Here is a 22,806-nt window from a genome sequence, read left to right as displayed (position 1 = left end):
TCATTTTGTGCATCAGACCACCTGTGTGTGACCTCACTTGTATCTTATCTGTGTCCAGGATAAATGTCCAGCTCTGGTCTGCCTACCCTGAGTATCCTGTTGAAGTCTTCCTTGTCCACACGAAGGAAGTGGCAGTGATCCTCTCTCAGTACGATGGAGGCAGCACGAGGTGAGTCTGTAACCAGGGCCAACTTCCCAAAGTCATCACCCTCGTGAAGCGTACACACCACTCCCTGAGACACACACACACACAATTGCACATATGGGCAAACACGCACCAAGATGCAAATAAGCACAGACACAAACACAGTTTGCGAGTCATCTTAAGCCCTGAAGAAAAGTCAGAAAGCAGCATTAGCCCTCACGAATGGGATGAATCATCTGTGCCTGTGTGCGTGTGTGTCTGTTTGTGTGTGTGTGTGTGTGTGTGTGTGTAGGGTGCATGTGTGCTTGTATGTACGCGTGTGATCCATGTGTATGCATGCACATGAATATGTGCAGTACATCTGCCTGTACAGTGGTTGTAAAGAAGTGAGTGGTGTGAATTTGTGTATGCATACAATCCCTTAAGCCATTTAATCATAGTGATGAGTCATGGTGAGCTCAGCAGAGTTTGCCAAACTCCACTGCTGGTGTTTCCCAGCCCCAGAGGGCAGTTACTGCTGGTCTGCTCCATACAGACATGAACTACACATTTTAATCCATTACATACAGATGAAATATCATCAAATGAAGCAGAAAAACATAACAATGCTCATGTGTCAAAAGAAGAATAAGCATGCAAGTGGATGAATGCATTGCACCATGCAAGTGCACCCACAAACACACCTTGCCATAGATAACCACATTCACAGAGCCTTTCTGGATGATGTACCATGATGTGCCCTCTTCTCCTTGGTTGAACACTGGAAGACAAAGAAGACAAACAAACATTACTCTTACACACACCACTAACACACATTCTGTAAACTATGTACACAGACAAAAATGTATTCTAGGACAAAGCGAAGACCTACACACAGTTCCAGCCTTTGCATGCGACTCGAAGATCACAACGCTTGCCAGTTCCCTCTTCACCTAGACACAAGAGTACACTGTTTCAAAACTTAGGTCATATTGGATTTAGCTGCACTGCAGAGTTATTATGCACAGATCAGGTACATTCACTCTCTGTGTCTGCTTGTACTGTATGTTTTCAATGTATAAAACAGTATATACTTTAAATTACCATAGCATATTTTCTACATATATTTAAGTTTAAGTTATTTAGTCTATACTTTTAAAATATTTTTAGCAGGTTGCACTTTATTGGAATGACAAGACTGTTTTGTTATACACAAGTATAATGTCACATGGCGAGTTATGCACTATGAGTCCTTAAGTTTGCTGTACTTTATATTTATAAGCACTGTTTTCAAAATTAGTGAGAGGTCAGTGGGACTAAAAAAAAGCATTTAATGGAAAAACATGGATTAAGCCTGTTGGTTGGGAACCAACAGGTTCAATGTGCTTCATGTGATTTTTTAAAAAAAATCTAAGCTCTACTAATATAATTGCATGTAATACTGATTCTATGAGGGAAACTCTCTATATCGAGCATGATGACAACACAAACAAAAATTCTTCTGCGGCGAGTACAGACTTAAGGACTCCTAAACATGTCGACTGCTTGCCAACACAAGGTAGACTGTGTCTAAAACTATGTCTCATTACACTGGTAAGAGAAATGCTGTAGTGACAATAACTTCTCCCTCTGGTCTTAAAAACAAAAAGACTGTAACAAGTGGTTCCGGTGAATTAACAGCCTTCATGAAAACCGGTGCGGTCTCTTTAAAACGAAAGTGGACCGGCTGACTCACAGTGTTGGAGAGGTGAGCTAAGGCCTTAATGTGAAGCAGCTCATCATAGATGATCTCTAGGTCATCCCCTGTCCTCTGACCAGGCCTACAGACACACATAGAGGTTAGTCAGAATTAACTCACCAAGAAGATTTCATGCACTTCTCCTCTTATTACACTGCAGTTAAATTAGTAATGACACATTCTAATGCTAAAATATTATAGCTGTTTTCAAAGTACTCATTACAAATGATTTGATATATATATATATAATGATATCATGATAATAATCAGAATGTTTATTTATACAATGTCTTTTTTTGGTTTTCAAAGTGCAGCTTACAGTGTGCAACATGTTGTGCAATATTAGTGGATTGTATTACCAGCGTAATGTAAGTAATACACTATTATTGATTGTTACTGACGATTTCCTGAGGATCATGCGCAGAAGTGCATCAGGGCCGATCTGAACGAGGAAGAGGATGGTCTCTGGCAGCTCTTCCTCACTTTCCCTCTTCTCCTCCTCACTAGGCAACGGTGTGTCCTCCTCCTCATCGTCAAGAAAACGGTAGAACAGGTACTTGTCCTGGAAGCCAAGCTCTTGGTCCACTGAAGAGCAGACAAGCACACAAGGTCAAAACACAGTGTGTACAACACAAGTGTACACATAGAAACACACAAGCATGCCTGCTGATTTTTTTTTTAGCAATTAGAGATCTTATCGGGTCTTATCGTATCTCAAAAGACATCTTCTTTGAAATTCAGATTCAATCTGTATTTAATGTTCATGCTTCAAAACTTCTACTTATTTTCCACTCAGTAGTTCAGAGTCAATAAAGCCCACTCTGTGTCAAAGAGTGACACTTAAAAATATCCAAAGTTAGCTTCCAATTCATCCACTGAATGACACTCAATGCAATACAAGGATAAGGATATGTAAAAAATACATTTTCCCAGGTCTTTCTTTCTCAGCAGCTTTGAAACAGAGATTTGGTAGCTGACTACAGTCTGTCATTACAACTATGTAATGTGTGTACTATGATGGAGAAAGCAATAGAAAAAGCCAAAATGTTAGTTACCATGATTAAGTACCCCTTCCTCTAGTAGTGCCTGCCACATCCCAACAGCATGGGATCGTGTGAGGACACAGGCACTCTGCAGCACCAGCCAATCCACTAGCTCTGTACCGACACAGCACTGTCTGCAATACACACACGAACACATTGCTTGAATATTAAATGAAGAGAACTGAAAAATAGCCCACCTATTTTTATCAACACAAAATTGTCAAAAGTTCTCCCAAAGCCCTTGCATGTGCTCATAATTTTGTGTAAACACACACAGTTGGAATTGCAGACACATACTCTTACCTGTATGTCTTGAGGTGGTACTTCCTGTCCCGAATCATGTGCGGGGCTCTGGACAGGATGGCATTGCGGAGAACCTTTCCCGCTCTCTGCAGCTTCTCTGAGGGAATCTACAGAACACCAGAGAAGCATGAGGAACTGCAAGACTTACAGGCAATGGCAATGCTCCCGATACTTATGCTGACTCCAGGCTGTAACATTTGTACAGAAACAGGCAAGAGAAATGCCAATCCGACACCGCATTTGTAAGAAAAGAAAATGCCATACTACTAAACTGAAAATGGGCAACCTCACTGCAGTATTTACACCATGAACTGATAATAATGGTGATGCTCGTACCCACGTAAGCCAACCAGTTTCATTATTATTATCATCATCGTACCATTTTCTGTAAAAGAACAGGACAGTGTCAAATTACCCCCCCAAAAAATATATCATTAGGGGTTCAAGCATGAAGGGCTGAAACCTTATTGTTTTTGTGCTGGTTTATTATTTTTCTTCCTCAGAAATGTTTGTGCACATTTCCATGAATGGTGAATGCAAGAGACATGAGATTTTGCCCATTGATTGGAAGCTGTGTGCAAGTACTGCCCAAGTACCCCAATGACCCCAATCGGCCAGATGGTGGCCCTGTAACAACAAACTACGTTTTGGCTTATAACTTTTGAACCGCAAGTCTCACAAACAACATCCTTTTTTTCCTGGATTCTATGGGTCCAGACGAATATATCCATATAAGCCATGCCCATTTGCGCCAAGATAGATTTTCTGCCATTTTTAATTTTTTGAAAACACATCTTTGACATATTCTCCTAAACTGTAGGTCCGATTGCTACCTAACTTTCTGTGGATCATTATTGGACCAAGCTTTTAAGAGTTGCATAAAAACTGTTGATATCTTATTTATGTTTCAAGATATTGATCAATGACCTTCCAAAGGGCATGGCTCATAAGCACATAAATAGACCAAAGTCAAAAACTGTTGGGCCACTCATCACAAAACTTACAGGATATGTCCAGATATATACCTGAAACATACCCTGAAAGTTTCATTCGACTTGACCACTAGGGGGAACTACAAATGCAAAAAATGGGCGTGGCATAATACAAATGAGACTATAAACCAGAATTGTTTGTCCAATCATTGCAAAACTCACAGGATATGTTTCAGAACAATGTAGAACCACGTGTGTAAAACTATTTTGAAATCGCTCAATAGGGGGCGCCACCAGTTCCAAAAACTTGCATGAGCCTGGCGCAAATTTGGCCATGAATCAATGACAATTTGTCCAAACATCACCAAACTTGGTGGATATTTTTAATTAAGCTGTTGAAGCTTTCAACTTCTAATGGTTCGTGTTGTCTTGAACCTTAGAATCACCACTTGCAGCTATATTTTAATAAATCTTGATTGACATATGTGAGGTATGTAAATGTGTGCATCATATATATTTGTATGTGTATTATTCAATAATATCTATGTCAGGATATGCCGAGTTTGCGCACTGTTAGAAAAACATATAGAGTACAACACTATATAGCATTCATTTCAGTAAAACTGCATCAAAACCCACAGGACATGCAAGCAAATACATTCTATATAGATCACACCTGCACCTCAGACAGAGGAAAAGGGCAGATGTGTATACATTCACACAGCTGCTGTTCAAAACAACAAAGAAAGGCATGCTAATTGGGCAGATGGGATCTTTCTTCTATGTGCATGCATTAGCTAGCATTAGCATAACTACAGAGGATCACAGCTGTGAGTCATCGCTTGTCTCTGCTCAGAGAACACATACACCTCCAAAATCCATTCTGGCATTCTGGTTCATTCACAAATATGAAAGTATGCAGTGGTGTATGATTTTATGACACTGGTCTGGTTCACTACACTCAGCATACTTTTGATTTCCAATATTGAGTACAAAACATTGACAATGAACAAAAACAACATCAGAATCACTACTGGCCAGATACGTCAAACATGAGACTAAAACATATGTTTGCACAACCCTAAATGCCCAGTCTCTACAGATATTCTGACACAAACCACATTATATTGGTTGAGCATTTGGTTCATTCATGCTTTGTGTGCCCTGAGGAAGGACACAGTTCTCTGAAACATGTTGGCAGAGTTTGTTTAAGGGGTCAAGTTGCCATGCTGAACTTCTTTTTACTTCCCATATGAATACAAGACAGACCTTCAGGTCCAAACAGTGAGCTGGAGTGAGTATTTACCTTGTTGTGAGCTTTGTTTGCAGAGTCTGAGTTCATGTTGTCTTTGTCTGTGAGTCCTAAGGAGGGAAAAACGTCTTCAGGCTGGAAGATTTTTATAGGATACAGATATTTTTCATTCTAAAACATCAAAATACGACCAATTCACTGTGTAACTTACATGTTCCTGATAAACATTTGGCTGAAAACAAGTATTAACTTTAAAAAGGAAGCAGGAGCACTTTAAAATTATGACTATGTAATGTAGATTTTATTCCATGAAATAAAAAAAAAAACAATAAAATAAAATATGGTCCATGCTGCATTACTACCATTTTCAAATGCTTCCTTTTCAAATTATTATACTTGTTTACTACCTTCTTTACAATCTATTTAGTTTTTGACCTCGTTACTATCTTTCCTGGTTCCTGTACAACAAAACTCAGGCCCAGTAATGAACCACATTCAGCAAAGTTTACAGTGTTTCTTTCATTCAACTCTGTGTGTATATCTACTCACTGTCATTGTTGGATCCACTCTCCATAGCTCCATAAGGAGGGGCCAACAGTCCAGCCAGGCTCTGACGATACTTCTGCAGGACCAAACACACAGACAGACGTCAGAGCATTTACACCTCTACTATTTAATTGTATCTGATGTTAGGCATCATCATCTATTAGTTATTAAAACCCATCACATTTCTCTCTCCGTCTCTCTGTCACACACACAGCGTTACTTTCAAACACACGCAGTGCAAGTGCCTCTCAAAACAAAGCCCTTTGTACAACCAAGATCATTTACATGCACAACAACTAACATTATATAACACACACACACACACACACACACACACACACACACACACACACACACACACACACACACACTGACAACAGTATTTAAATCAGGGTTAAGACGAACAGCAAAAGCTGCTAAATGTGTACAGATGCTGTTTTTACAGATGTTGACAACAATAAATTGTGTTTGCATTTCTGTGGCTGAGACACTGAAATACAGACAGTAGGTAATTTTGAGTCTGAAAGTGCCACTGTTCTTTTGCAAGGTCATTTCCTATGTCTTCTGACGACTACCAGGAACACACACAAATACACTCACACAGAGAGCGCAAGACAGAGCGAGCATATGTTTGACCTTAAGACACAAACACCCCCCCATCTATATTTTTCACACACATACACACAACCAGGAAGATAATAAAACTATTAACTAGATCCCAGTATTAAGAACAAGCCTTACAAAACATTTGCTAGGATGTATAAATTCCATTTTGTGAAAAGACAGCAAAAACGAATAAAAGTAAATATTAGAGTAAAACACTATCTAGCCCACATGAACACCACAAATACTGCTGACAAATTGCCACAGGCTACACACTGGTACTGTCAAGGAGTCAAACTCACCTGAAGTAATACACTCAGCTGCCTAATACTGGAGGGACTGAAGCCCCAGAGAGCTGCCCTCTGCTCCTTTACAACTCACACACACGCCACCGGATAGCATCCTGCTCAAAACAAGCTGCTCTCTTCCTTTCTCTCTCTCTCTCTCTCTCTCTCTCTTCCTCTCTCTCTCTCACACAGTCGCCCCAGTCTCTTTCTCCGTCTCTCCCTCTCTCGCTGTGATCGAGCCAAGAACCGAAGCACTTTCTCTCACAGGTTACCACGGTGATCTGACTGTCTGTATGACTGAGCTACTCTAGTGGAGGAAGAGAAAGAGGGAGGCAGGGGGAGAGAGAAAGCAACAGAGGAGGGAAAGAAAAGGGTAAAGAGGGAGAGGATGGAGCAGGAGGAAAGGAAGGTGGCTGGCAAAAGACACAACATGGCCAATAGAAGAGAGAGGAAGTGGGCAAGAGAAATATGGAGCGAGTGAAAGGGACAGAGGAGTAAATAAGGAAAGAGAAAGAAAGACTCACAATACCAGGCCACCATAGTCCAGAGCCATGCAACCAGCCAACCAAAGCATCAGCTGTAACTGTTTGGTGACCTGTGTTTACACATATCTGTCAAAAACAATAAGCTGTTTTACATTTACAACCTGTTTATTCATCTCACTTACACTTGGTGAGAATTATGGAAACAGCGCTTTTTTTCTTTCATCCTTTCATCAAACACATGACTGCATTCATCCTGTAGCTTTCTAGTCCTCGCCACACACAAGCACATGCGCACAAATTAGTCCATGCTCACACACACACACACACACAAACATAAAACACAAAGATCCTTTTACTATGAACTGAATAAGATTCAAAAGAGGACAACCTCGGGCTATGTTTTCTGCTTTATGTCCACTGTCCTAAAATAGAAGGCAGAGTGGGAGACTGAGTGCACTTAGTTGACAAACACACACACACTGCAAGCTCAATAATAAGATAGCACACATGCTTTAATAACCAATTATTGTCTTATCTTGCATTTATGTGCTCCTGTGGCATAAAATGGAGATATCACGTTTCAGTAAACCCAATTTCTACTCACCGAATAATAATAATACTATAGAGGTCTTTTTTTTCATGAATCGCATTAATAAATAGAAAAAAATATGTTTTGTATTGGGAGGACACTGAGAGAAGGAAAGCCATCAAAAGAACATTTATGGTGCGCCCCACTGGCCTACTGGTTGAGATGGTTTGATTCCAGCCACAGACTTTTATTGTGTGTTATACCCCTCCCTCTACACCTGTTTCTTGTCTGTCTCTGCACTTATAACTGTCAAATAAAGAAAAAAAAAGTCTTTTTTAGAGAAATCTTTTACACAATAAGGGTTTGCCAAAAGAAAAACTATGTTCACATTATTTGATTCATAATAAAAAATGTTTTTGTAATACTTTGTGACATAAAATTGGGTCTTATGCCACAGTTTCATATTATTTTCAGCAATGAGATGGGTAAAATCCATAACTCATAGAAAAGTTTATTTTAAAGGCGTCCTGGTGGCTAAGTGGCAAAGACACAAATTGTACTATATACAGTAATACAGTACAGACCTTTGTTGTTTCTTGTCTAGCTCTACTGTGACTATCATTAGGACTAAACAATGCCAAAAAATAATCTTAAAAAAAGGTTATTTTAAGCCAAAAGAAGCCCAAAATCTTCATAACCAAAACCTTCAGTAAATGTAGTAAATGTTGCATGATTCAATCAACGCTTACATCACTGAAAATCTGAGTGAATATCTGTCCGCTGTTATTCATCAGAACCGTAATAAAGCCTCATATACTCCTTTTCATCACTGAGGGCAAAACTCCAGAGATTATGTTTCACAGTGGCCAGTAGAATAGAAGCCTATTGACTTACGTCAGCTCTAAATACTTTCGAAATCAAGACGTGTGCATTAGTGAGTGTCCTTCAGCTTCAATGTCAGATTTTAGGTGCCGACAGTCGAAAATGTTTCAGTGATTTGAGCTTGACCTTTGACCTCAAGTAAGGACAAGCAAAAACAGTCCTACAATTCAAAGAAAAGTCAGCCATTTGGATTACACAATGCAAGATAACAGATCAAACAGTAGGGCAGACTCTTAGTCTTTGGGTTTTGACTGTGAAGCTACTGTTAACTGATCCACTGCTCTGCCAGGACTTTCTCTCTGAAAGGGACCCTGGGAATGAAGAGCCCTTAGAGAGGTCTAACCTCAACAAGGAGGCCCACAGAGAGGCAGCTACTACTATGCCAACTCTCTAATAAGATGCCTGTGTTGAGGCCAAAGCCATGTTGCTGAGAGTTGATTCTATGCAGAGTTTGCAATATTTGATACATGTGCTGACAGCGACTTTTTATATTCTGGACAAGAGTCCTTTACTTTACAGTATTATTGACTTCTATTCTCTTCAGTATGATGCACAGTATTGTGTTTTATTAATACTGACATAAACCAATATTCAGCAGGAATATCAATACTCTATATCTTACTTACTGAAATGACCCCAGTGTATGACCTTTCCCTGCGATAAGGGTAAAAATGAGATGATTGCTGCAGTGTCTGTCTGTGAATACTCATCGTACAGAAGCTCACTTTTTTAAAATTGCTCTGTGAAGTGAGACAGTTTTATTTCTTATTTAACTGGTATTTAAATATTTATTGAGTCACAGGGACACTTCCCTGTACAGCAAGGATAGGTTTTGCACTTTTATTTGACCAATATCTGCAGTAGGTTAATATTGTTGACATCAATGATTCTTATAATTAAAAAAATATATATATGTGATATCTAACTCTCAAGTGGAGAGTCGGAGAATGTACTCCTGAAACTAATTTGGGCTACAATTTCTGATTTCTTTGAAAAATTAGCCCATAGACCATTATGTGTTGATGGCTAATGCACAAGAGGAATCTAATTTTCGTTCTGAGACAGAACCCTCTATTTCATAAATTCATATATGAATTTAGATCACTATCAATAATTTGCAATGACAATCCACAGATATTTATGTTTTACTCCCTTTCATTATCTGAATAGGGTGTTTTGACTTATAACAGAAAAAGCACAGGTATAAGTAATGACGCTAATTACTGGACTGGAAAGTTAAAGGACTGAAGCCATAATTAATGTTATTAATTCCTACAGTGAGAAGTCTAAATCTCTCTAAATTGTTGCTAGTACTGGGTTGGACCCCTTTTGCCTTCAGAACTTCTTTGTGGCATAGATTCAACAAGGTGCTGGAAACATTTATCAAAGATTTTGGTCCATATTTAAATGACAGCATCACGCAGTTGCTGCAGATTTTGCTGCTGCACATCCATGATGCGAGTCCCCCGTAGATCCATAGATAGATTGAGATCTAGTGACTGTGACAGCCATTTGAGTACAGTGAACTCATTGTCATGTTCAAGAAACCAGTTTGAAATTATTTAAGGTTTGTGACATGGCCCATTATCCTGCTGGAAGTAGCCATTAGAAGATGGGTACACTGTGGTCATTAAGGGATGAACATGGTCAGCAACAATACTCAGGTAGGCTGTGGCATTTAAACGATGCTCAACTGGGACTACAGGGCCCAAAGTGTCACCCAAAAAATATCCACCACACCATTCTACCACCACCAGCCTAAACCATTGAAACAAGGCAGAATGGATCCATGGTATTTGCGCCAAATTCTGACCCTCCCATCTGAATGCTGCAGCAGAAATCAAGATTCATCAGACCAGGCAACATTCTTTCAATCTTCTATTGTCCAATCTTAAAATCACCTTTTTTCCCCCATTCTGATGCTTAGCTTGAACTTCAGCAGACAGTCTTGACCATGTCTACATGCCCAAATGTACTGAGCTACTGCCACGTGGCTGCCTGATTACATATTTGTGCTAACAAGCAGTTGAACAGGTGTACCTAATAAAGTGGCTAGTGAGTGTATTATTCCATCACAATAAAAAAAGCTGTCAGTCTCAATCCTGAGCACAGCTGTGTCTTTATTTTCTTTTGTATCCATGATTTGTATCCATGATTGTATCCAGGGACTTGTCTTTCGATGCAATGTACATCTGAGCCAAACAGTTACAAAAAAAATAGCTGCCATGGGATCTCTACACTTATCATTTTTAGATTCTCATTTGTGGCCCTTGGTGCACAGATTCAGTGCATTATCCCTTGTACTGTAAAGGCTTGCACTAAACCATGACAGGCTCTGAAAACATCAGCCATCTAGTATTACACACAAGCACACACAGACACGTGTAGTACATACACATTCTCTCACTCTCTCTGTACCTTTAATAGCTTATTGTGAAGTATCACCTGAGGTTTCTATCCAATAGGTGGAACTAAAGGTGCTGTTATGGTGGACAGCCCTCTTGTGGTTAAAGGGACAATTACAATAGAAGGTTGTCTGAACATTGTCGTCTCAAAGGGAAAGCTCTTTCCAAGACGGAAACCTTTAGGTACACTACCAAAACATGCTGAATCATGAAGTTCCAGCTCACACTCACAGCTGCAGATAGAACCTCATAGAGTATTTCAAAAGTCCCTCTGTCTGTCTCACCTCCCAGAGGGTCTTGAACTCCCTCTGTTCGATTCGAAGCAACTCGCTGGTCTCTCTGCTGACAATGGTAGCGTGGCGTGGCGTGTTGTCCAGGATGGATTCCCCAAAAGCTGTCCCAATCCCCAGTGTACAGATAGCGACAGCATCCTGAACACAAACAAGCACAACATTAGAGCTGCAGTCATTAGTCAATTAATCAAGGGATAGAAAATGAATTGGCAACAATTTTGACAACAGAATAATCGTTTGAGTCATTTCTTAAGCAAAAATTTATGCTGGTCCCAGCTTCTAAAATGTGAGGATTTTAAGCTTTTCTTCATCATACAGTATATGATTGTAAACTGATTATTTGGGGGATTTGAACTGTGGCTCGGGCATACAACACACAGCATATTTTCTGACATTTTATAGATAAAACAATTATTCTCTTGAGAAAATAAACAGCAGCTTAATTGATAATGAAAATAATTGTTAATTGCAACCTTACACAACATAGTGTATTTGTTTGAACAACTGCTTGTTAGAGAATAGATTCACATATGGTAATGCAAGACACATTAATATATGGTAATGAATGTAAATAAATTCATATATGAGAGACTTGAAACTGTAAGTAAAATATCTCTAGGTCCTGGGTATAATTCGACAGGCTGGTGGCAAGTAAACACATGCACACACACGCAATGTCCACTGATTTACACAAAGATTCTGAATGCTATGAAAACCTTTTCAGCTGTCCAAACTGACATTTCAAATATAGCCACAGAAACTAGGCCACCAATGGCACTTTAGGGCTACATATATGAAAAGGACGTTTCACAATGAAAGGGTTCCTTATCTCCCTCTTTCACTAGGAACAAATCCTCTCTCCTCTCCCACATGTCATTCTTTTCCTCTACATGTACAGCATAACCCTATTTCCACACTCTTCCATAAATGGTGTAGCAGAAAGCACAACCCTCAAAGGACCTGTTTTCTGTCCTGTGGCAGCTTTGCTCCAGCATATTTAAGCATGGAGACAAGAGCTAATGTACTAGAACAATGTCAGCGTTTAAGAGAGTCGTACAGAACTAGCTCTGCCGTCTGCATCTTCACAGAGAAGCGTATAATAGAAAATAGTACAAGAGAGAAGGGGGAGAATGGCTGCCATTAAAATGATGTATATTCAATAAAAATAGAAAGGGAATTACAGAACGCACCCATTGGTGTTCATGAATATGAATTCAATTAATTATTCATTCATTTGTGATTCAGATCATCTACAGTAAAACACAGAACGTGGCTCCAATCTGACTTGACTAGTTGAACACCTGATCTTACCTGGTGGTTGGCGGTTTCTGACACTTTCACATCTAGAGAGCCGGAGAGAACAGCATACCAGCTGGTGCCTATGTCTCCCTGTCGAAACACTGTGGACAGCATTGTAAAAACATTTGAAAATACATTTACATTTCTCTTGGACATTACATTTCTGTGGACACACAGCACATCAATTCATTCATGAACACGTATGCCACAGTTCCCTCATACATGTATATCACGATCATATTTGGTTTGCTCCTGAAGTTGAAATGTTTTACAATACTGACAGTTGCATTTTTGAATATAGTTGTATTTAATCACAAAATTTTTCTTCTTCCAAATCATGGACAATGTTTTCAAACCTTCCTCATATTAGCTAGATACAGTAAGCATTAGATGATCCAGTATGGAAAGAATGGCTTATAGGTGTGTTTTGATGTTGTTCTGGTAATTATTTTATAGGAAAATATACATTTTTTGAATTGGTAGAAACAACATTATGTAAAGAATCTTTTCATTGTCTATCCCAAATGGAAAAGGGGAGAAATAGCTGCTGCTGAACTGAAATAAAATAAAGGCAAAATTCTTGCAAAAAGTTTAATGCTGGAACTATTAGTCAGTTAATCAATTAGTCGATTGACAGAGAAATAATCAACAACAATTTTGATAATCAAATAATTGTTTAAGTCATTTGTCAAGACATTTGCTGGCTCCTGCTTCTCAAATGCAGATTTTGCAGGTTTTCTATCTTTCATTTCAGTGTGCATTGAATATATTTGGGTTTTGGACAATTGACCAACAAAAAAACTATTTGAAGATGTCACCCTGGGCTCTGGGACTATTTAAAAAAAAAAAGATTGTTATAGATCACACAATAATGAAATAATCCTCAGGACAGTGGTCAAATGTGGTAACATTGATATCATATAATGACTGTTAAAATAATGTTTGCATAATTTGTGTGTGGAGTGGTATGTGCACATGAATAAAAAATGATCACAGTACTTTGAAGTATGATCCATTGGACAGCAACAACAGCAAACAACAGCAAAGGGATATTCTGCAGGATGACTGTGTGATACTGTGTAATGACACTCTACTATAGAGCCAGCCTCGCATTATTTTACAATTCAACAACTGTAATGCATGTTTCTGCATTTATGTGTGTGTGTGTGTGTGTATATGTGTGTACATACACGTGATGCCTTTCTCCAAGCATTCATAGAAGGCACAGGCACAGATCTGCAGTAAGAGCGGCGGTGGGAACCTCTGGAAGGCTTTGACCTCTCTCAGTCTGGTCAAAATTATATCCACATCCTCTCCTGAGCGCTCTGCAGGCCTGTGCAGAGAAGACCAACCATTAGATCTAACATGAGGTGTTAACAAACCATACCAGAGGATTTGCATGTTTCAGCCAATTAGCTACTACAAAACCGTTTAAAAATAACGATTAACTGCATGATGTTACTTGTTCATAGTTATGATTTATCTATCTCAAGTAAGACCATTTTTGCCTGAAGGGTAATATCAATCAAAAACTTGTTTTGAAAAGTGGTGAAAAACAATGTTAAATATTTACAACATATAATATCAGTGGTGTAGTCCTTTAAGTTGGAAGGCAGCTTCATTGTTTTAGTGTTATCAATATATTTGTGTGAGTGTGTGTGCATACTGATTTCATTGTTCTGCCTGGTGTCTTAGTAATAACAGTGGAGAGCTGCAGGCGCTACTTCTCTCAGCTCAGACCCCCCACAGGGTGTTGATGTAAGATCTCATTTGTACTGCGGCTATTTCTAATACGCTTAAATCTGAGTGCACACACACACACACACACACACACACACACACACACACACACAGGCACTCACACGCAAGCATGTCTTGTTGGACATCTATGCAGGCGCACTGACACAAGAAGAAACAGAAGTTTAATCTGAGAGCTTAAACATTCTGTTCTGCAATTTGGTGGTGAAACACTACAGAGCCAAAACGGCTCAGAGTAACACACTGCAGTTAGCCCCATTCATTCTTTTTCTCTTGCTAGTGACTCATCCTTGCACGTGCATGTGTGTACTGTGTATGTGTGTGTTCACACAGACTAGCTGATGCACTGTGGGCTTCTTCCTTCACAGACGAGAGACTGTCTATCCCCTCTCCTCCTTCATCTCCTTCCTCTTCCCTCACTCCGAGCTCTCTCTTCTTCGTCTGCCTCCACTAAACATTTCTCTAATTTCCATCCTTTTCTCTCCTCTGTTAAGACTTGCCTGTTTCTCTCTGGAAAATGATAAGAAAGATGGAAAAAAAAAATTTCCTTCTTCTTTTCTCTTTCTCCTCTCCATTACTGGTGCCTTCACTTTCACCTCCATCCATTAAATCCCACCACTAACAGACCCTCACTTACTATCCTCCCATTATTATCCCTTTACTTCTGCTTTGCAAGCTCACAGGCAGTGATGACTCCCCCTTTACCAACACGCACATGTACATACAGTGATAAACACACACATATTTGTGTCCCTGAGCGGTGGATTGTCCTCCGTACCCGGGACGGTACTCCCAGATAAACACAGACTACGCCTAAAGGGCTGCAGAGCACAATACGTCCTCCAGTCCCACATCATCTGCCACGAGCTCAGGGCTATTACAGACGGGTCTTTTCTCTCTCTTTCTCTCTCTCTCTCTCTCTCTCTTTTGTTTCTGACTCATCCTCCCATTATCCACCTACTGCGTATTGGCCCTCACCAACAGAGCATCATATCCCTGTGTAGGCTGGGTTATTGGTTTAGACAGGTGGACTCCTACACACTGCAACAGGGAGAGACAGGGAGGTTAACTCTGCAAGGTTGAATGGGTAATACTAGCATCACCCTTCACCTATCTGTCTGCAATGAAACTGTTAAGATCTGTCAGTTATAATCCCCTGGTTAATGCCTTGTTATCCTGTTCTTTTTCTTCCGTTGTCCTGTTCTTGCTCGCTCCCTGCCTGTCCAGAGGAATCTGCCTCCCCCCGTTGGTGTGAGACGGATGTGACCTGAGAGCTGTTCACCTTATCTCATTCTCCCTCCGTCTCGCTTTTCTCTCTTCCTTGACTTCCCCTTCCTCAGCCTTTTGCCCCCACAGTTCATGTCAGCAAAGAGCTCAGTTTTCAAACACAAATGGTGGCTAAACACACACACACACACACACACACACACACACACACACACACACACACACACACACACACACACACACACACACACACACAGGATTTACTGATCCACTGTCATGACGCACTGAAAAAAAAATCGACAGACACCAGAAGGTTTTGCAGATTGTTTTAGGAAACATCCATCTGGAAAATTTAGTGTTTCCAGACAAATACATCATAGGTTGATTTGTGACGGCCAACCAAAATGTCAGACAGCCTCAACACAAACAGATTTCCCGAGCTGGCAGATTAATGTTACTGTAGCAGATACTGAATTGTATTTACACACTTCTCTAAACACCCATTTGTACCACCACAAACAACCTGAGAACCCGTCAAAAACACTGAATATATCAGAATAAATAGTCTACAATTAAGTAATTGATAATGACTCATCCACTCTTGACATATCTGCAAATTGTCCAACATATTGTTTGTATGAGACAATATATTTATCTTGAAAGACCTTTTCCTCCTGGCAGTTGCTTTTGTTTTGAACTTATTGTCATCTGAAAGTGTGAGAACTGCCTACAACGCCCTGCACTCCCATTTTTCTGCAGTAAAGGGACAATACATGTAAACATCAACTGGCATCTGGGCTGGTGCCTTGTGTGTCAACTGGACCATCTACCACCTGCCTACGGCAACACTAAACAAAACTAATCAGATCTTATCTCACATACTTCACACTCATTGGCAATAAATGTCTATGGACAGATCACATCAACAGCTACTGTGGATGAAAGCTCCCAAACACACACGCACACACACACACACACACACACACACACACTGCTGGATATTGATTGAATAAGAGGTGCATAGCTGAGGAGCACTGAGTGCTATATGATGAGATCCTGTCCAATCTAATCTTACGACCCAGCCTGTCCTCACTGACACGCATTTACTACTGCATGTAGCCTGCTTTTGGGAGGATGTTTTCATCCTAAACACCAGATGAGACAGAATTTTAGCACAGTAAGGATCACATCCCTCTTGCAATGATTTTATATTCCAAATTCTCCTAATCTAACAACAAATACACTCACTAAAACTCAAACAAATTAATTAACAACAATTTTGCTAAAATTCTGGCAAACATTTCCAAAATTCAGTGGCTCAGCTTCTCAGATGTGAATATTTGGTGGTTTTCTTTGTCTTTTATGGCAAAAACAAAGAAGTTGAAGATGTCATGTTTGGCTAGGAAAACTATGATGGGCATTTTCATTAGTTCCTTACATTTTATAAGCGGAAAGAATGAAATAATACTGACTCAACTACTTCTATCAATGTCAAACTACACTAGCACACTGTATTTAGATCAAAATGCATCTCCTCTTATAATAGGTGACGGTGAGAAGACAAGATGGTAGGTTCACGTTGCTCATGGTAACGTGAGGATGTCATAGTGAGGTGTGTACAGTATGTGTGGGTGTATGAGCTGCAGGGTGCCTGTCGTCTATATCATTATTTAAGGTGTGAAGTGTATCATCTTCAGTGCTTAGTATATCACTGCCATTTCATCTTGTTTATTTATTTATGCCTAATTAGCCTTCTCCCTTATATAGTATGCTTTTTAACATCAGGTGGATATGTATAGACTATAAGGTTGTTCTAAATACCAGCTAAACCTTAAAGCAGCTTCTGCATTGGGAAATTAACATAAGTGTCCTGTAAATTGGTTGCTCAGTTATTCTAACCTGTTCAGTCAGACCAGACAAACCCTCAGCCTCACATGCAGCATTGTGACCAGAACAGAGACAGCTGCCTCTAATCCTTAACATCCACCCCACTATATGATATTTGTATCGTTAGAAATGTAGAACTATTTGATTTAAGCAGACAGACATAAACCATGTGCGTCTAATCAGCCATCTATCACAGCCCATGCAGTGCAGAGACATCCCAGTGAACCTCGAAGCCACCAACGCCTTTTTGACCGAGAAGATACAAAAATACTATTTTATACTAAATAAAAAAACTGTGTATTTTGCAGCCTTTACCATCACTGGAGCTGCGGTTTATATTCACTAAAACTAGCAGTTACCTTTAGTATGCTAAAAAAAAAACAAAAAAAAAAAAAACAAGGCGTAACGCGTTATTACTGCACACTCACACACTGCACACGCAGGCTCCGATTAATCACGTTGACGCGGATGAATGAAGGAGGTTTGAGAAAACACAATCGTTGCTGAGGGGATATGCGGTGTGTGAAGCGCATCGTGGGGTGCATTCACCCACCTTTTATCCAGACAGCAGATCCACTCCGCCGATGGGGACAAACTAGGGGACGTCTGCACCGCGACCATTTTCCCCGGCCGTGTGTCAGTAGGCGCTGTGATGCTACCGGAGGAGGCTTCCCGGTTGTCGGTGGTCGTTAATGAATGTGAGCTCCGGCTGCGCCCCCTCCCCGCCCCTCTGCTTCGAGCTGCCTCAAACAACCACAGACTGCTGCTGCTGCTGCTGATGCTGCCTTCATCACGGCACGCAGATGACTTGTGTCAGTCTGCCTTAATGGGTTTTTTGAGGGCAACTGGAGGGCTCCAAAAAAAAAAAAAAAAAAAACAGCAATATAATACACTGCAGTGCTCTGGAGAAATAATTCACATTTCACATATTGTGGCTATAAGACATTAGGATATAATATGGAAATAGGAATAGAAATAATAATGAAAAATAGTCCCACTGTTGTGTAGAGCAACCAGTAATCACATTAGAGAGAGGGAATACTGACAAAATTAATAATATTTTTGAACAAACAAATTTTTAAGATGAGACACTACAGGTGCTTTCAAAGGATATTAATGCCAGTGCTGTGCACATGGGAGTGGAGGGTAGTACAAGGGTCCCCTAAGTGTCCCTCTGGTCAGCCCAAATGCCTCTCTGATTAGCTCAGGTCCCACTCTAGTGTGACCTTAGGGCAAAAATGAAACCATATGTCAGTTTCAAACCAAATGGTTAAGCAAGCATAGTTTGCCCAAGGTAGACTGTCAATGTAGGATGAGCAGTACAAAAAGCATTACCCCTCCTACAAAGCACCTAGCTAGGATGCTACAGAGTAATGGAATGTTAACGATCACAACATTAATTTTCTAGTCAGGCCTGTAATGTGAGAAAAAGGGATGAGTATAAACATTAAAAATGTTTTACTTTACGCAAAATGAAGAATAAGTGGGAGAGTGCCTGTGGTAGTGTTATCTCAACTGAGGAAAAATGACGGGCATCCAAGTTAACAGGACTGTCTGAGAAAATGGTTGACTGCTTATTTACACAATGCTTTACAACTGCTTATAGGCTAAATACATTGACACGGCTACAGCAGCAAACGACAGGTTGTGGAGACATTGATGCGCAATGTTTTTAAGAAAGTGGTGTCAGTCAATCCTATTTAAGATCTAAAACTGAGAAAAAAGATCAGATTTAAATCATATCACATTACAATAACCAAAATCCCATCTATGAGGTCCTCTGTCCTCCTAAACTGATATATGACTCTGTTCTGTATAACAAGAGAGACCAGTTGAGCATCCAAATCAGAGCATTGTCAGATTTAAGCCGTCCATATAAGGCAACATGGCATAAAAACACTGTGTATGAAGATCGCTTCTGTGTACAGAAGCTCTGATGTGACTAAATATAGATCAGTGCAAGGATGCAACTGTTGCGGCCTTGAAGGATTCCTCATGTGAAATGGTTTGTGAACAGCAGCAAAGCAGCGTCAGTTTCACTTGTTTTGTTTCAACCCAAGTGATGAGAGAGAGGCGGCGGCGGCAGCAGAGATGCAGCTTGTCACCAGGATGACCGCAGCAAAGGGAGGAAGGAAAAAAGGGAGAGAGGGAGGGAGGGTGGCTGATGAACAGCAGGGAGGTTTTGAGCATTTCAGCACTGCCCGAAACCATAACTTATGTTCCATGCAAGTATGTGAAAATATGAAAAGGATAACAGAGAGAAAAGGGAGGAGAGAGGGTGTAAGAGGAAATTAGAGATTTACTATGTGTTCGAGGTTTGCTCAGGAAAAGCATTACAGGTCAGACAGAAAGGAAGAAGAAAAGAATTGTTTGTTACCTGATAAATGAGACACGAGGGAGAAAGAGGAATTACTGTTGCATCTCAAACTCCTCCAAAGTCAGCCTTTTCTTCTCATTTATCTTGCACACTGACATCCTTAAAGCTATTAGTTCTACTGCATCAGATGAATTACAGTGAGTACACCTGTTGCGTCTGTGTGTGTGTGTGTGTGTGGATGTTTACGCTTGCCTTAATGCATCTGTTAGACAGCACTTCAATACGCATGACTGTAATACTGGGGGGTGATTGAGCAAGTTTTTACCATATTGTTAAATTAAAAGAGTGTGTGTGTCAGTGCCAGCTGTCTCTGAAAAGGGTAACGTTCTATTTTTAAGATGTTCTTTCTGAAAAAAAAATGAAGAGAAAGCTGAATTACAACAGCATGAAAAAGAACACAAGTGCGGAGACAACAATGAAGTGGTAAAGTGAATCAATCGGAATCCAGACGGTGCCTTGAAGAATTACTAATTTATTTATTTATGTATTCGTTGAAGCTAGAAGGTTTGCAGAAATAACTGACTTGGTTCCCAATCACAACATATTTACGTAACAATATCTATGTGCAAATTTCTTTCCAAAGCACATTGCAGCATGATGAATGCATGATGTTTTTATGATGTTTGGCCCCAGTGAAAATTGAATCCATAACTCTATCAGTATTAGTGGCAAGCTCTGCCGCATATTCATCTACACCAGATAACATCCTTATAAATGATGTTGTTAAAATAATAAATGTGCAGTACACACATCTAGACACAAAGTGGCAGCACGATTGTTTATGGATTCACAGAACTCGTGAGCTATAAAAAAAACTGCCATTTAAGGGACATGTCAGGCTCATTCACAGCACCGTAGAAACTCACTATGCAGAGCTGCAGAACTGCTAAACCGTGCAACGCTCATTTAAAATGCTGACGTGCGTGCTCATCCCCGCCATTGGGTGGAGTAGTGTGCGTGCATGAGCATGTGTGTGTGTGTCTGCATTTAAATGTTCAGAGGATTGAGAGCAATTCCCTTGTGAAGCTGGGAAACTCTAAATATGGTTGACTGAACAGATAACCATATGGGGCATGAATGTCTGCCAAATGAATGCATGACACACACACACACACAGAGCTGATATCGTCAGCTGTCTGAGAAAGCATCTGTCCTTTCCCCCTAATTTGACTCTTTGAATTAACAGTTTTAATGCAGTAACAGTTCATTGAAGCAGGATTTGAAGAGCCCAGCAGATACTGAATTTTTTTAGGGTGATACCGATCAATATTTGAGAGAGAAAAAAAAAATCACATAATGATATATGACCTGAGTGGAACATTTTATGTCTAAATAATAAACTTGTGCCCTTTTTTGTCATGTAGTGTGAAGGTATTCATTGTTTAAAAAAATAAATGAATAGTCACAATAACATGAATGTTTTTCATTTTCAGTATTTGATTGATTAATATATATATTTTTGACATGTTACAACTGTCCCTGTACACTGAGACAGTTGTAACAGTGGAGTGACTGTATTTAAATCAATTTTACAACCTGTGCATATTTCATAAAACCACATAAATACATTGTTCCAGTAGTTGACACAGTGAAGTTTATAATATAGCAAATGGACCACTCCAGTGTAAATGGTTTTTGATTTATCAGGAAAATTGCAAAAAGTGTTACAACTGTCCCTGGTCTTCCCTATATGACCATAGATGATGATATATGACCTGTGTGGAACATTTTATGTCTGAAAAATAAACTTGTGCTCCCTGGTGGACAAACTATGAATTGTCTCTGTTTCTAAATGACCTCAAACATACAGTACTGTATCTTTAGCATTTCTGTGCTGCAATTTCAAGTTGCTTATACACCAATATACACCAATACCAATATAGCTGTGATAAGCTGAAATTGTTGTGCTAATATATTGGTCAGGCACTAATAAAATCAAATAGAAACAGCAAGCAAAATGTGCTGTTCTATCATAAATTTGTGCCGTCCAGTTTTGTAGAGAAGCCACTTGTTAGCTCTCATTAAAAGATGCGGCTTTGCAAAAGGTGATAAAAAGTTCATTCATGCACCTCCCACCAACCTTACACCTGCGACATGCACATATCCAGCTCGAGCCAATGACTGTCTGCAAATAGTACGGCATTGTTGTGAACACTGTCTGCGTGTATGTGAGTGTGTAATCGTGCCCAAATCTTTCTGTGAGCCTGAGGAGGGAAGAACACAAACTTCAGTACAAGTCAAGGTGACCTGCTGCTGGTGAGAGAAATGGGAGTTGAGGATTATGTCAGCAGAGACAAATCACTGTATTTCTCATCTTACCACCATCAATTATCACTGGTGAGTTAAATAAAAAGGGATCTGTCGTTATATACCACCTGTATCTCTCAATTACTGCCACTCACTGACTCTTCCACATTTGCACTGCTTCAATTAATCAAGGTTAAATATCTGCCTCTATTCTTCCTCTCCATCTACTCTGCCTCATGCATTTTCTCGCAGGCCACCACTCTAAATTTACTTTGCCACCCACCCTGACATCACTCCCTCATTTTCCATCTCTACTTCGATTCACTTTCCCTCCCTCCCCCTCCCTCTTTTGGTTAGCCTCATTCAGAAGAAGGCTTTTGTGATTGGCCGGTATTTATATCAACTAGGTCCCAGTGCCACCTGGGACAATGGTCTCCAGTCAGATCCAGGTCACAGTGAGCAGAACCATTCTTCAGCTCTGCACAGATCAGTCCAGTCCAGCTTGGTCCAATCCAGTCCATCTGCCACGCGAGCCAGCTTCACAGACAGACTTACTGCACCGACTCACCCACTGGCATCACACATACAC

General features: G+C 40.0%; 1 protein-coding gene across 5 annotated transcripts in view; it reads right to left on the bottom strand.

Annotated features, from left to right (window-relative positions):
* LOC137194030 (rap guanine nucleotide exchange factor 4-like) overlaps positions 1-22,806 on the bottom strand; it is a 30,288-nt gene that overhangs the window by 6,616 nt on the left and 866 nt on the right. For 2 of the 5 annotated variants that reach the window (XR_010930910.1, XM_067605547.1), the window contains exons 3-15: positions 18,147-22,788; positions 13,912-14,054; positions 12,734-12,822; positions 11,414-11,560; positions 5,942-6,014; positions 5,447-5,502; positions 3,209-3,315; positions 2,918-3,039; positions 2,264-2,447; positions 1,860-1,944; positions 1,017-1,077; positions 829-905; positions 87-233 (exon numbers count right to left, since the gene is read on the bottom strand). Coding sequence is in view for 4 of the 5 variants with exons in the window: in XM_067605547.1 (XP_067461648.1) it covers positions 87-233; positions 829-905; positions 1,017-1,077; positions 1,860-1,944; positions 2,264-2,447; positions 2,918-3,039; positions 3,209-3,315; positions 5,447-5,502; positions 5,942-6,014; positions 11,414-11,560; positions 12,734-12,822; positions 13,912-14,054; positions 18,147-18,214 (1,359 nt within the window). In the remaining variant the exon portion in view is untranslated. Of the gene's footprint in view, positions 1-86; positions 234-828; positions 906-1,016; positions 1,078-1,859; positions 1,945-2,263; positions 2,448-2,917; positions 3,040-3,208; positions 3,316-5,446; positions 5,503-5,941; positions 6,015-11,413; positions 11,561-12,733; positions 12,823-13,911; positions 14,055-18,146; positions 22,789-22,806 lie in introns of those variants that run through there. The other 3 variants (XM_067605548.1, XM_067605549.1, XM_067605550.1) reach the window with 3 other exon arrangements.

Source organism: Thunnus thynnus, chromosome 12, assembly GCF_963924715.1.
Source record: "Thunnus thynnus chromosome 12, fThuThy2.1, whole genome shotgun sequence".
Lineage (NCBI taxonomy): Eukaryota > Metazoa > Chordata > Actinopteri > Scombriformes > Scombridae > Thunnus > Thunnus thynnus.
Note: the sequence above shows the minus strand (reverse complement) of the source record. Positions and strands in the feature narration are given on the sequence as shown.